This window comes from Schistocerca gregaria, chromosome 7, assembly GCF_023897955.1.
Source record: "Schistocerca gregaria isolate iqSchGreg1 chromosome 7, iqSchGreg1.2, whole genome shotgun sequence".
In the NCBI taxonomy this organism is placed as follows: domain Eukaryota; kingdom Metazoa; phylum Arthropoda; class Insecta; order Orthoptera; family Acrididae; genus Schistocerca; species Schistocerca gregaria.
Genome location: NC_064926.1, coordinates 318,102,909 through 318,119,289, shown reverse-complemented (window position 1 = coordinate 318,119,289; position 16,381 = coordinate 318,102,909). Strand labels below are relative to the sequence as shown.

The 16,381-nt window shown below is 43.1% G+C and overlaps 1 protein-coding gene across 1 annotated transcript in view; it reads right to left on the bottom strand.

Annotated features, from left to right (window-relative positions):
- LOC126282379 (esterase SG1-like) overlaps positions 1-7,483 on the bottom strand; it is a 29,700-nt gene extending 22,217 nt beyond the window's left edge. Inside the window, exons 1-3 of the mRNA XM_049982037.1 lie at positions 7,400-7,483; positions 2,990-3,124; positions 143-428 (exon numbers count right to left, since the gene is read on the bottom strand). Of these exons, the coding sequence (XP_049837994.1) occupies positions 143-428; positions 2,990-3,124; positions 7,400-7,483 (505 nt within the window). The remainder of the gene's footprint in view (positions 1-142; positions 429-2,989; positions 3,125-7,399) is intronic.
- Positions 7,484-16,381: the final 8,898 nt, after the last annotated feature.

Sequence of the window (16,381 nt, the reverse complement as noted above, 5' to 3'; positions counted from 1 at the left end):
CTGTACACATATATTCGTCCCATTTGAAAATTACTTCGTGTAGCGTCCTTTTTTTTATCTTAGATTGTATTCATAGCTAATGCATGACATTACAAGGTAACGCCATCCCCCCTCCAAAAAAAAAAGAAAACCATGCACGTACCAAGGGCGCCGAGACGGTAGGCGATTGAGACCAACAAGACGCCCTTCTCCACGAAATAGTGCGGAGTGGCGTTGGAAGAACTGCCAGTCTTGAAGGCTCCTCCGTGAATGTAGACCATGACGGGCAAAGGTCCACTTGCCGTAGCCGGCGCGTAGACGTTGAGGTAGAGGCAGTCATCGGAGCCGTCAGTGGAGGGCAGCAACCCGGCAAACGCGGGCTGGGCGCACGGGTCCGCGAAAGACAGAGCGTCTCGAACCCCGGACCAAGAGGCTGCCGGCTGCGGAGCCTGCACACGTCGGCGTACGGTCAAGCGGCACCTCGCTTTACCAGTCCATACTAGCACACATACTTAGTAGCAGCAGTACGATTTTTTTTAAATGACGTATTCTTCCAACTACTTCAATATTAATACACTAAGGTATCGTCACTCTGCCTGCAAATCGCCAGATTTGGTTCGAATTTCAGTCACTGTCGACTGTTTAGCGTTGGTGTGACTGAGGATTTCAGGTACTCACTTACATAAGAGCGGACAAAAATACACTGAGGTAACAAAGTCATGTTAACCCACAAAATATTACATCATTCCCTGAAACCTTCGACATCAAGATTGTCCATAAACGGAAAGAAATGGTTTTGACAAATAACCGTGCACTGGGTCTGTGCTTAGGGCCTACTGGTTTCTGTTTGAACTTTAGCCCACTGACAAACTGACCACATTGCGAAATTTTTACACCGAGGAAAAACTGGAGATTGTCAGAAAAAAGTCTAATGAAAGTAAGAAGTTAATTCGTTAGACCGAAACATTTCCTTCTATGACTTGAGTCAGTTATTACATGTAGTCGAAAATAATGTAATAAATATTACAGGAGCATAATATTTACTTCCACTTCATAACAGCCTGGCTCTAAGCACTATGGGAATTAACATCTGAGGTCATCAGTCCCCAAGAACTTTGAACTACTTAAACCTAACTAACCTAAGCACATCACACACATCCATGCCCGAGGCAGGTTTCGAAACTGCGACCGTACCGGTCTCGCGGTTCCAGACTGAAGCGCCTAGAACCGCTCGGCCACGCCGGCCGGCACTTTGTGTATCAGTAGATCAAAACAATGTAACAGTGTACCTCACTGTAACGTAAGGTGACACTATCGTGTAAAGACTAAGAACCTCAAGTGGTGAAACCCCAGGTAACTCAGCCTAAAGACAAAATGTTTTGCCTTGGTAATGTAGGAGCTGCATGTTAACGTGTGTCACATAAAGGTAACCTTAAAAAATTTTCGTAGCCAACGGTCGTCTTCAAAATCAATTATTAAGTGCTAATAAGTTCTATTTGAGGTTGTTTACAGCCGCTTTTCTGGCAAGCCTATGGAAATAAGTATCAGACTCTTGTATGTATGTATTAAACCCGGAATCTAGATACGACGGAGAGGCTTCGTCCCGCCATAGCCCTCAGTGTTTCATATCCCCACAACAGGCCACAGCAGTCCACCCACCCCACCGTCACCCCCCACACCGAACCCAAGGTTATTGTGCGGTTCGGCCCCCAGTGGACCATCCCCCACACCCCACGGAAACGTCACACACCGAAGACGAGTGTAACCCCAAATGTTTGCATGGCAGAATAATGATGGTGTACGCGTACGTGGAAACGTTGTTTGCGGAGCAGTCGCCGACACAGAGTAACTGAGGCCGAATTAGGGGAACCAGCGCGCATTCGACGAGGCAGATGGAAAGCCGCCTTAAAAACCATCCACAGACACACTGGATCCCTAACCCTGCAGGCGGATTCGTGCGGGGGACCGGCACGCCTTCCCGCTCGAGAAGCAGCGCGTTAGACCGCGCAGCTAGACGGGCGTGTTCATCAGACTCTTACTTGCATGGCGAGAGCAATTAACCTTCACGAGAGCAACGGAAATCAGAGTCTTCAACATTAGAAGGAAACTTTTGATCCTAAGAATGATTATTTAGTTACATAAAGAAGATTAATTAACTATGGGGTCACAGAGTATGAACTCTTAAGTGTACCGGAGATCTCCTTCTAGCTAATCACCCGTGACATGCACATATTTGCGCAGTTTGAATAATCTGTAACGACCCTGAGCATTCTTTCACTACACAAACAATAATCTATGAATGCAAGACGAACTTTTACATAGGAATTTCGTGACCGTCCATCTGCGCTGAGTGCTGGCTGAGCTGCTACATTTACCATCGGTCTCCTGTATAATTACTTACCTGAAAATCCTGAAATCACTCAGTATAGACAATGTTCGTAACGTCGAGAAATGTCTGCATTAGTAGTGGCTAGACGGGAGCAAGACTCTCACAAATCGCCGAGGTTCAACCGTAATAAAAACGAACTCTCGCGAAAATGCGTTTGATTGGATACCGCAACCAAAAAGCTTCCCCTGACGTACTGCACGAGCCTGGCTACCCGCTGATCCAAAGAGCTATGCAAGACATTGCAGCATCGGTACGTGTGTCTATTCGTTCGTGCGTCCTTGTACATGACGAGGTAACGTCATGTTGGTGTGTTAGTGGAATGACGCGAAACGCAGACTTTTTTTCATATTATTTAAGGTGATAGTAACAACTGGCGTCCTACTGATGTACAGTTATTTGTAGTTTCCTTTCGATCCTACATCAAGAATATGCCAAGACAGTATGAAGCTCTGCATGGTTGACGTAGGACTGAAACAAGGTAACGGTAAGAAGTGGTTTAAATAATTAGTTACATAAAGTGCATTGATATACGTAAGTACTGCTGTGATCCGCACCAAGAAAATGTGTGGAATTACACAAATGGCTACTATAGCCTATAGCTTATTCATGTGCAGTACTCACGCGGAACCGAAGATCTCCGACAGGTGGCGTTGCGTACGGTATGCCCAGGAACTGGTTGTAGAGAGCACCGTTCAGTGACGTGGCCACCACGCCCCTCAGGTCGCCGTTCTCTACAGTCACAAAGACGTCGTCTCCCTGTAACAGTTTCTCTGGTCTTCATTCTAAATAACGGTGAGTACTACATTTAAAATATTGTATGCAGCTGCACAGATGGGACTACCTGACGAAGCAGGAAGGGTTATTGGATCAGATGCATCTATGGTTATGTGTACCGAAGGTTGGAGAAGACTGCAAGTTGGAAAACGCTACGTTAGTTTAACAGAATTGTGGAGAACAAAAGCTTTGGTAACAATCATTAACTGCTCAGTGCAAAGATAAAATCTACAATATGGAAACAGAAACTAGAAACTAGATTTGACACAACAGGAGGAGCAGACTCCACATCCCAGTTTGCCTAAGCCGATTTAAGAGCATTATAGCAGCCTTAAAACACGTCAGCAGGCTCTCAGGACGGTAAAATGGCACTTGACGTTATGTGAATTCGCATCTTTAATGTGTGGCTGGCACAATCTAACTCTGTAAATTTCAGAGTCAATGAAATGTAATTATTTTGCAGATATTGCTCTACGACTTGTAAAGAAAGCCACGAGCTGAGAACACGAAAGGAAGTAGCAGAACTCCGATCCCAGGCTTCCATAGGACAAACATCCCACACCAAAGAAGAGCTTCGTGCAGAGAGCTGCAGTCAGTGACGTTAATGTGTAGGCTGGACATTCAACACTGGACGGAGTCATCTCCTGAAAAAGTAGCAGGTGGGCACAGTGAAAAATACGCCAACTGAAGCACACTGAATAGGTGAAACCTGAACCTTTGTAACTGCGCACACGCTCTACAAGCTACCTTACGGTGTGCGTTAGTGGTTTCGTCCGGTTCCATAATTTTGTCTGCCCTTACATGTTCCATTTACGAGTGGAACATCGGTAAAGCACCGTATGAGCTGTTATCTGTGTGATCGTCATGTTGCGAGAAGCAATTGGAAGTGATATGCTGACCCACTCCTCTTGTAACGTCACCCATAGAAATGTCAACTGTACACTTCTTGGCGATGCACAACGCCTCTTATGAATCACCTGTGACGAGTTTGTCAAACATTTCCGATTTGCTGTCGTGTCGACTTAACGATCCCGAGACGAAACGCGCCGCTTTTTGTCGAATATCCTGTCTCTCTTCTGTATCTTCTACTTTGTAAGTGTCACAGACTGATGAACAGTAATTTCGAATCTGTTGTTGTTGTTGTTGTTGTTGTCTTCAGTCCAGAGACTCGTTTGATGCAGCTCTCAATCTCGAATCTAAGAAAAAAAAAGGCTTTGCAAACCTCTCCTTACGTGGATACGTGACGTTTCCTTAAGATACTCCCATTTAATCTCAGCCCTACGTCTGCTTTTTCTAGTGTTTTATGCGGTCACACAGCTTTATGTCACTGCTGATCTCTACTTCTCTGTATTTTAACAACTGTTTCCAGTGGTTATTTTTCCCAGCAGCGTAATCGACAAGAAATCTACCTCTTCGCCTGTTTTTGGGCTGCACCTTACGTTTATTTACCTTCAAAGTCAACTGCCGCTCTCTGCGCCAGTAATCGATCCGCAGCAAGTCTCCCTGCGTTTCACTGCAATCTTATGGCGTTGTAGGCTTCCTGTGAAAGCATCAACGCCTCACGAAAGCTCCGATGTTATCAACTTAAATAGTTATAACACACTTAAGTGAAAAACGTCATGGGATAGTGATATGCATATATACACTGATCAGCCAGAACATTTATGACCACCGACCGACTATGGATATCGAATGGGGAAGACGGGTGATCTATCTCAGTTTAACCGAGGGCAGATTGTGATGGCCCGGAGGCTCGGCACGACCATTTCGGAAAGTGTACGATTTGTCAGGTTTTCTAGGAATGCTGTGGTGAGTGTCCTCAACAAGTGGCAAAACCAAGGTCAAACCATGTCGAGACGTCGTGGGGTTGGGCAGACACTCTCATTACAGATGCCGGACGTCGTCTGTCGGACAGAGATGTAAAACAGGACAGGCGGCGAGCAATGGCGAAGCGAACATCAGACTTCAATGCTGGCCTGAGTACAAGTGTGTCTGAACACGCAGTGCACCGAACACTTCTAAAAATGGGCCTCCGCAGCCGATGACCAATGCATGTGCCAATGTTAACCCCACGACATCGACATCGGCAACAACGACTGAAATGGGCACGTGACCATCGCCAATGGACGTTGGCGCAGCGGCAGGGCTTTGCATGGCCTGATGAATCACGGTACCTTCTTCATCGTGGCGATGGGAGGGCGCGAAATCGTCGTCTCTCAGGGCAACAGCTCCTTGATACCTGTACGGAGGGACGGAGACAAGCTGGCGACGCCTGCTCAATGTTCTGGGGAACATTCACGGTCAAGGCTCCATGACGGCAAAGGAGTATCGTACACTGGTTACAGACCGTGTACACCACTTCATGACGATCGTGTTTCTCGGTGGCAGCGGCATTTTTTCAACAAGATAATACGCCATATTACAAGGCCCAGAAGTTTGATGGAGTGATTCGCTCGTCAGATTTGAACCCGATGGAACACATCTGGGATGTGGTTGAATGTGACTTCAGACATTCCCCCCCCCCCCCCCCCTCCTGGACTTTACGGGAATTGTGTGACTTATTTGTGCAGATGTGGCGCCAACTCTCTCTATCAACCTGCCAAGGCCTCACTGCTTCCATGCCACGATGCATTGCCACTATTATCCATGTCAAAAGTGTTAGGTAGGTGTTCATAATGATCTGGCCAATGTGTGTACAAATGGCGTTAGTATACGTACACAACTTATAAAAGGGCAGTGAATTGGCACAGCTGTTATTTGTACTCAGGTGATTGCTATGAAAACCTTTCCGACACGATTATGGACGCACGACGTTAATTAACAGGCTTTGAACGCAGAATGGTGGTTAGAATTAGACACATGGAACACGACGTTAATTAACAGGCTTTGAACTCAGAATGGTAGTTAGAGTTAGACACATGGAACACTCAGTTTCAGAAGTCGCTAGGGAATTCAATATTCTGCGATCCACAGTGTCAAGAGTGTGCTGCGGATTCTAAATTCCAGACATTACCTCTCACCACGAACGACGGCGGCCTTCACTTAACGAGTGAGTGCAGCGGCCTTTGCCTTAAGTTGTCAGTCCTAACAGACAAGCTACACGGCTTGAAATAACCGGCAGAGATCAGGGGGTATGTACGAAGAACACATCCATTAGAACAGTGCTCCGAAATTTGGCGCTAATCGGCTATGGCAGCAGACGACCGATGCGGGTGCCTTCGCTAACAGCACGATATCGCTTGCAACACCACTCCTAGGCTCGTGATCATATCGGTTGGTCTCTAGACGACTGGAAAGCTGTGACCTGGTCAGATAAGTTCCGATTTCGGTTGCTAAGAGCTGAGGGTAGGGTTCGGATGTGGTGCAGACCCCACACAGCCCTGAGCCCAAGTTGTCAACAAGGCACTGTGCAAGCTGGTGGTAACTCCATAATCGTGTGGGCTGTGTTGACATGGTGTGGTGTGGGTCCTCTGGTCCAACGGAACAGATCACTGGCTGGATATGGTTATGTTCAGATACTTCGAGACCATTTTAAACCTTTCGTGAACTTAATGTTCCCAAAGAACGGTTAAAATTTTATGGATGACAATGCGTAATGTCAGAACATTCTGGAAAATTCGAGGGAATGCTTTGGTCTTCCAGACTCCCTGACATGAATCCCATCGAACACTCAAGGAACATAATCGAGTCAGCTCATACACAACATCCTGCGTCAGCAACGCTTCTACTGTTAATGACGGCTACAACGGCAGCATCGCTCATATTTTTTCAGGGGACTCCCAATGACTTATTGAGTCCATGCCACGTCGAGCTTCTGCAATTTTCCGGGAAAATGGCGTTCCCTGACGACATCAGGTGGTATCCCATGTCTTTTGTCACCTTAGCCTAAATGGTAATTAGTAGCGGCCCTATAACAGTTATATTTACATCTGAAGTTCCCCTGAAAAATGACGTATTGAGTTCCAGTTGCAAGGAAGTCCTGAATCGAGTCGCATATCTGATACTCAATAAGCTCGTTTTATTATCGCCAAACGACGTTGTGAAATTTTATCTATTGCCTGTCGGAAATCAAGAACTGTGGAAGAAAAATGTGGAATGCAACTGTAATGGCAGCTGAGAACAAGGTTCGATTTTGAAAAATTTTCTTATCTTTCAAAATCTAGACGAAGTCGTCGATTAGCAAGACCTAATGTTGACAAAGGGCAATTCCATAAAAGCGTCAGAGAATCGAGAAGCTTAGCTTATCGATTAGCGTACCTCTTGAATCACGGGACGGCGAGGGACAGCCGCTACCCGCGTTGAGAAGGCGGTAACAATCAGCAGCAGCACGATGGAATGCATGTTTGCCTGTGAGCGTACGCCGTGGTAGTGGCAGTATATATATCCACAGATCGCTGAGAAATTATCTGTTATCTGCTTTACGATAAAGCAGATACGATCAGTAACTTTAGTTCAAGTACCTTACATCCGGTTCGATGAATCATATTATCTCTTTTCTTGGAGCATTAGAAGTGATGTTGCTTTCTTATTTTTCTACCGTGGGAGAATGGTGACATCGTCCCCTTAGTACAACAACTAGGTAACTTAAAATAGATGTTATTGAAAGAAAACAAGTTTGAAAATTTCTCGGAATCATAAAGCTTACCTTACACAAAGTGTCTGAAATCTGAAGGGGTTATTAATTTTTTGGTCAGTACTGTTAGGTTTCTTCCGATTTTCCTTTGAAAATTATTTTTAATAAAAAAGGAGATATCTACTTGTGTCCTGCTCGAGATGGCGAGGTACCTGCTTGTAATTTCCAACTTAAACCAACTGCGAACTATCGCTTGCAAAGAAATACATAGTAATGTTGAAATGCAAGAATTGTTTTACTCACACGCTAAAATGTGGAAGCTTCTGAAATACATTGTAATTTATTCACTGTTTCATGTTCAAACACACCACAAAATACCAAAAACTATTGTCATTGTCAGAAGTCACTCACTGCACCTCCAAGGATGATTCACATCGTTCCGGATCTCTTCCATGAGGAAGGTTTTCGTGAAATGGCAAATATTCTGACTGACTTGAATAGTGATATCAAATCATTGTACTTTTTTGTTATAGGCAGGATGGACGTTTGTAAAGATTTGGTATCTGCCGATGAGAGCTTCTTGGTTTTACTTATTTTCTTGTTACAGTACAGAGCACTAAGCTCCTCATCAAACTTTTCCTTAAATCGCTTAACAAATGGACACTGATAAGTAAGTTTAACCACCACATTCCCTACCTTCCAACTGGATTCCTGTTCCCATCTCCTTAACTAGTACTTCATTTTCCGATTCAGATGATAATTCCAAGCCACAATTTTCTCAAGGGTTGTTTCTTGAACAACGTAAGATTTGCATCTATGATTATATCCAGTATAATTGTTCAATGGCTCAGTCAATAAACTGAGGTCCTTTTATTTTTGCTGAGGTTGTGAAGTCCGAGATGTTATGAGTCCACGCGCCCTAGATGGTGGAATGAAATGGGGAATGCGGCCATATTGAGCAGCTGGACTTGGTGAGTATCTTGTATCGAGATTTCTTAACCGTATTTGACTATGTATGCTAACAATAGCTTCAGTGTCAGGGATGTTGACTTCAAGAAGCACAGCATTCATTTTAAATTTGACAGCTTTGGATGTACTTGTTTTAGATACATTGCCATTTTAACATCCCATTCGCTAGTTGGTGACCTTAGAAACATCTGAGCCGTGCACGGCTCGTGTTCGTCCCATTAATTGCTTGTCATCTTCTATTATGGTAGTGCCACTCGTTTTCTTATTCCGTTTACTGGCGTCGCTAACTTCCTGCCTCACTTACCCGTAAGTGGTAGCAACAGCGCGTCTGGATAAGCGCACTGTCGTACCACCTCTGGAGCGATCGATAGTATTTCTGGGTCGTCGTGTGTCTGGCAGGCAGTGTGGATGGAGCAGCAGTGAGGCGCGAGTTGGAGTCGGTGAGTGGGAGACGCACCAGCAGTGCAGTCGCGACGGAGCAGCAGTCGCGGACGGAGCAGCAGTCCAGTCGGTCGGTTGGCGTGGAGCAGCGAGCAAGATCCCGGCGCGCGGAGTCGGGCTCGAGCCGCTGGCGGCGTGCACGCGCGGTTGGAGTGCTAGGTGCTGCTTGCGAGTGCTACGAAGTTCGCCGCCCACCGATCTTGGACATGAAAGTTGACTCCTCACTTAACTTACTATCGAGCCTCAACTGTTTACATTTCTTCCTTTGATCCTGGTTGTCGCTTTTGGGACATTCCCGCGAGCAACAACGTGTGTGTATTTAGGTCAGCTAAGATTCCAGCCGTCTTCCTGTGAAATTTAACTTAACTTATTTATTCCCTGTTATGGAAGTTCACCCCCAGTATCTTTTCCCTTGTGGCCATTGACGTTCCTGTTGCCTGCCCTGGTCGTTGACGTAATTTTAGGCAGTGTATTTTCCTCATTGTGTTGTTGCTGTCCAGCGCAGCATGAAGTTCGACACCTGAGGTGTTGTTGGTCGTTGTGGGCGCCATTATTGTGTGTTTCGTGTATTGAAATCTTGTGGTCGTTGCCCTGGTTGCTTGGAGCAGATCCGATTTGGTTGTTTGGTCGGTCGGCTGTCTGTCAGTTGGGTTGCCTCCAGATTAAGAAGGTTGCCTGTCTCACCTTTATGGGCGTTAGAGTTACAATCCCAGGCCGACCACTGGAAACTTCTGAGCGCCGTTCCTTGTGTGTTATGTTGTAATCTCCCTGTTTGGATTTTAGTTATTTGGTTGACGTGTGGCTGTCAGCCGAGTATCAATAACTCTTAAATTAATGTTCTTGTCTTGCCCTTTAGGCATGAGATTGTTATACTTTCACATGGGGCCTTCAGCCGAATTTTACTGGAGAGGATTTAAGATAAGACCTTCTGTCTTGTAGATTGAATCTCTTTCTAGGCCTTAAGCTGTTAAACACATTCTGTTGATATGTGGCCTTCAGCTTTGTATTAATATCTCTTAAATTAATGTCCTTGTCTTGTCCTTAAGACATGAGATTGTTATTCTTTATTTTATATGAAATGTTTTAATATATGGCGTTCTGCCCTTTAAAATTGAAACTCTTCCTTCTAGGGCTTAAGCCGTTAAATTACTTGTTGGTGAGCGGCCTTCAGCAGCCGAGTTTTATTATCTCTTAAATTAATCTTCTTCTCTTGCTCTTAAGGCATAAAATTGATATGCTTCTGAATGGGGCCTTCAGCCCAATTTGCATGAAAGGTTTTAAGTTAAGGCCTGCCTTTTGTGGAAACTCCTCTTATTGATTAATATACGACTTCCAGCCTAGTTACATTAAAATTAAATTGCTAAGGCTTTCAGCCGATTAGATTGAAGATTTAGAAAATGTTCTTGGGTTAAACCTCCAGAAGAACCTTGTATTTCGATTTTGCTTAAGCCTTGTGTCTTGGATTTTCAATGTGGCCTTCAACCGATCTAAAGTTAATCAAAGGAGGTCGATTAAAGTTTTGAGTGTTTTGCATCCTTGTTATAATATTGTGTGTCGATAAATAAAGTTTGTATCTTGAATGCAACTGACAGGAACTCATTTTAGCCCCTTTGCACAACCTAACCCGCTCTGTCCTGCTAGCTCAGGCATCTCAACATCATTTCGCTAAATCACTTACGACAAATGCCGGGATACAGGTATTTCCTATGAGAAGGGGACAGCCGATTCCATTCCCCAAACTTACTCAGTCCGAGATTATGCTTCGTCACAAATGATGTCGTCGTGGAAGACTTGAAAAAATAATCTTTTTTATTTTTTTATTTTTGCTGGTATCAGTAACTCCGGTATAGGCCACAGCTATCAAATTCGCAATGAAAAATCAGGTTCTCAGTTGCTTTGAAGGAAACATATTGAACGGTTCTTAAAATGGCGGCATTGTGTATTCTAGTGTTAAAATTACTAAAGATGTGTGGAGAAAAGTTCTCAATAGCATTAACGCTTTGTGACGTCAGGACAGCATTTAACACACGATAACTTTTTACGGAAGTTGAAGCGCTATATGTAGTTCTTATTACAATGATCAGCTTAAACCCTACTTCGGGAGGTGGCTACAGATTTAATTAATCGAAAGACAATTTCCATGTGAATACAAGCTAAAATATGCCCTTTATGATGGATCTGAAAAGGGCTTCCAGTATTTCTAATATTCATAAATAAAATGAGCTGTAGTTAATACACCTTATTTTTCTCAAAGTTATATCTAGTAGGAAAGACCATCCCACACACATTTTCTTCAGTCAATATGCACAACCTCAATTACGCAAAAGAAATTGAGAGACCTAGTATGAGGGAGGAAATCCATTGTTACAGCGCCTTACTCGTCTACACTTGACAGCTCTCTTGTAGCGGTCCTGAAAATTTCTAATGGGGATCCTACAGCACAGTCGTTGCCATTGTAAGAGTTCTGAACAAGACCGGCCTCTGTATTCAGTAATTGGTTTCCTAACACTGATGATGTGTGGAACAATTGTATCGTCTAACTGAATCAGGTACTGTGCTTGCGTTATCACTAATTTCTTATTCAAAGTAAACTACTAAATGGGGATTTCCTTAGATATTTGACTGCACGTTAACTTTATATGTTTTTTTCTGCATAGGAGAGCTTTATGGAATATCTCAATATTCAGCTTGTAAGTCTAACAATTTTCTGCGACTATTTTTATTGAAATCGATGAGGTATGCAAGTTGTAATAACGTATTTAGCTTTGAACAAAGAATACATTTACATAATTGGAGGATTATTTTATACATAATGATGGTATCGTTCATTTTCATACGAAATACTACAGGATTACATGAATATATTTGCTAAGTTATAATTTAACAAGCACTGAACGTATGTGAAATGTGTCAGCTTGAACACTCATTCTTTTAATTTGTACTGACATTCGTCAATAATTATTACTTGTCTTCTTTCCTTAGAATTGTAATTAAATGTACCAACAGACTTACGATCTATGGTGACATCCTTTAGATACCTATCACACACCAGCAAAGTTGTCATCCATCTGACTACACGAGTTATTTCCGATACTCGACCTTTTAGCTCTCTGCTAATTGGGCTATTAGCCACCAACGTAGTCGGCTATTTAATTAACGTTATTAGTTTAAACGTGCCCATGAGGGTAATGAAAGAAAAACGAATTTTTTTAAACGTTACGCTAAAACTAATTACGTTTAGAATTCGATCCAAACATAACGCTTACAGGCACGGCAGTTTCGTAGTCAGAAGGCCTCGTGAATACAACTACGTAATTGCTTATTTTTGCTGTAAAAATTCACAGAACTGTCAAGTATAATTTACACTTTCAATTTTACAATTTGTAAGGGCTCGACTAACCCGGTAGCGTAATGAGGCTCATCAATGAAGACCAGAAAAGGTCGGGTGTGGGAAATAATTCGTGCAGTCCCAAATTTTTGTACAGTGGTAGGTGAGAGTGCCACATACAACATGCAGTAAATCCTGACCGGTGATGGCTGAATTTGGGGCTGTGTCCCTTTGGAGATTACTGTAGTACGTTATCCTTGAATAACTCAAAAACATGGGCCTCTAGAGAAAGCGTTTCTCACTGCCATTAAATCTCGTACAAAAAAACCCTTTTCCTTTTTTCTGTGGAACTAATAATAATTAGCAGGTAGCGAGCGAGGGTATGTGGAAGTCTTGTTCGTGGTTTTGAAGGCCAGTAAGAACGTTGAAGATTGCATAAAACGACATCAGCAGGAGCAGCTATCACCCTGTTCATAGGACTATACATTTATATGTAGGTACCAGGTTCTTTTTTATTTATTTTATTGTCTCCAAGGTCATGGAACGTGCCAGTACATAAAATGTTTATGAACACAAAAAGTCGTCTTCAGTTTAAGTAAACGCAATCAACAATACAACAAGATTGAACAAATTTTTCGAGGAACTCCTCGACAGATTAGGAGGAGTGGCCTGTGAGGAAATTCTTCAGTTTCGATTTGAAAGCTCGTTGCGTGGTTTACTGCTAAGAGATTTGAATTCTTGTGGTAGCTTATTCAAAATGGATGCAGTAGTATACTGCACGCCTTGCTGGACAAGATTTAAGGAAGTCTGATCTAAATGCAGGTTGGATTTCTGCCGAGTATTAACTGGGTGAAAGCCGCTTATTCTTGCGAACAAGCTGATATTCTTAACAAGAAATGACAGTATATATATATATATATATATATATATATATATATATATATATATATATATTTTTCTGAGCCAAAAATAAGTAATGTAGACTAATTTTCATGTAAAACGATCACTTAATTCAGATTTAGTTCGAATAGTGAAAATGGCAACATTAAGTTTTTGAACAAGTTCCTGAACGTGGGCTTTCCACGACAGTTTACCATCTGTCTGAACACCTAGAAATTTGAACAGTTCAGTTTCACTAATCATAGTCCCATTCTATGAATTTAAAATCTCTGATTTTGTTGAGTAGTGTGTTAGAAACTGTAACTCTTACTGTGATTTAGCGTTAGTTTATTTTCTCTAAGCTGTGAACTTACGTCATGAACTGCACTATTTGAAACTGAGCCAATGTTGCACACAACATTCTTTACTACCAAGCTAGTGTCATCAGGAAACAGGAATATTTTAGAGTTACCCATAATACTAGAGGGCATATCATTTACAAAAATAAGGAAAAGGGGTGTCCCCTACACTGATCTCTGGGGCAACCCCCACCCCCTCCTCTTTGACTTGCTATGATCTTTAGACTGATTTGTTTTTCTATACAGTTTGTGAGGATATCGCATCATCATACACTGACATGACAAAGGTCACTGGACAGACATATGCACATATACAGTTGACTGTAGTAGCATGTACACAAGATAAAAAAGGCCAGTGCATTGGCAGAGATGTCATTTGTATTCAGATGATTCACGTGAAAACATTTCCCACATGATTGCGGGAGTTAACAACCTTTGAATGCGAAGTGGTAGTTGTAGCTAGACAAATCTGACGTTCCATTTCAGAAATCGTTATGAAATTCAATATTCCGATATCCACAGTGTGAAGTGTCTACCAAGAATATAAAATTTCAGGTACTACCTCTCACCACTGAAAATGCAGTGGCCGACGGCCTTCACTTAACGATTAAGAGCAGCCGAGTTTGCGTAGAGTTGTCAGTGCTGGCAGACAAGCAATACTGCGTGAAATAACCGCGGAAATCAATGTGTGGCTACGACGAACATATCCGTTAGGACACCGCGGCGAAATTTTGCGTTAATGGGCTATGGCAGCAGACGACCGATGGGAGTACCTTTGCTAGAACCACGACACCGCTCTCAGCATCTCTCCCGGGCTCGAGACCGTATTGGTTGTTCCCTAGAAGACTGGAAAACTGTGGTCTGGTAAGAAGAGTCCAGATCTCTGTTCGTAAGACCTTATGACATGGCTGGAGTTTGACGCAGAGCTCACGAAGCCGTGGACTCAAGTTGTCATCAAGGCACTTTGCAGGCTGGCTGGGACATTTATGGGACATATTCGAGAGGTCAGTTCGAGCACAAAATCCGTTAACGGCAACACTTTCTTTGTTATGGACCGCTATAGAGGCAGCGTAGCTCAGTATTTCTGCAGGGGACATCTAACGACAAGGTGAGTCCACCGCCACTTCGAGTTTCTGCACTTCGCCAGGCAAAAGGAGATCCGTCGCGATTTTAAAGGTATCCCATAACTCGTTCACCTTAGTGTATGGCACTTTATTTATAAATAGTTATTTTCCATACATTCGTTTGCACCCTCCGTAGCAGAGGATGCTAAGGCACGCCTATGCGGTCGCGCTCGGTTCGCAAGATTGGCAAATTGGCAAAGTTTCACAGAAGTTCGAAATATGGCGCGTACTCCAATGCGAGATGCTTTTAATAATTTACACAACGAAATTCTGTCTCGAAATCTGGCATAGATTCTGGTCATATATAAAGCACACCAGTGGCAAGACGCAATCAATACCTTCACTGCGCGATAACAACGGTGAAGTCACTAATGACAGTGCCAGTAAAGCAGAGTTATTAAACACAGTTTTCCGAAACTGCTTCACCAAAGAAGACGAAGTAAATAGTCCTGAATTCTAATCAAGAACAACTGCCAAGATGAGAAACATAGAAGTAGATATCCTCGGAGTAACGAAGCAGCTTAAATCACTTAATAAAGGCAAGGCCTCCTGTCCCGATTGTGTACCAGTCAGGTTCCTCTCAGAGTATGCTGATAAAATAGCTCCATATTTAGCAATTTTATACAAACCACTCGCTCACAGAAAGATCCGTACCTAAAGACTGGAAAATTGCTCAAGTCACACCAATACCCAAAAAAGGAAGTAGGAGTAATCCGCTGAATTACAGGCCTATATCACTAACATCGATTTGCAGTAGGATTTTGTAACATGTACTGTATTCGAACGTTATGAAGTACATCGAAGAAAACAATTTATTGACACATAGTCATCACGGTTTCAGAAAATATCGTTCTTGCGATACTCAACTAGCTCTTTATACTCATGAAGTAATAAGTGCTATCGACAGGGGATGTCAAATTGATTTCATATTTTCAGATTTCCAGAAGGCTTTCGACACCGTTCCTCACAAGAGTCTTCTAATCAAACTCCGTGGCTACGGAGTATCGCCTCAGTTGTGCAACTGGATTCGTGATTTCCTGTCAGAAAGGTCACAGTTCGTAGTAATAGACGTAAACTCATCGAGTAAAACAGGAGTAATATCCGGCGTTCCCCCAGGAAGTGGTTAGCACACTGGACTCGCATTCGGGAGGACGACGGTTCAATCCCGTCTCCGGCCATCCTGATTTAGGTTTTCCGTGATTTCCCTAAATCGTTTCAGGCAAATTTCCTTCCCAATCCTTCCCTAACCCGAGCTTGCGCTCCGTCTCTAATGACCTCGTTGTCGACGGGACGTTAAACACTAACCACCACCACCCCCACCCCCAGGAAGTGTTATAGGCCCTCTATTGTTCCTGATTTATATTAACGACATAGGAGACAATCTGAGTAGCCGTCTTAGATTGTTTGCAGATGATGCTGTCATTTACCGTTTCGTTAAGTCATCAGATGATCAAAACGATTTAGATAAGATATCCGCATGGTGCAAAAAGTGACAATTGACACTGAGTACTAAAAGAGTACTAAAAGTCCAAATGAAATTCGTTTATCTTCTGATTGCTATACCAG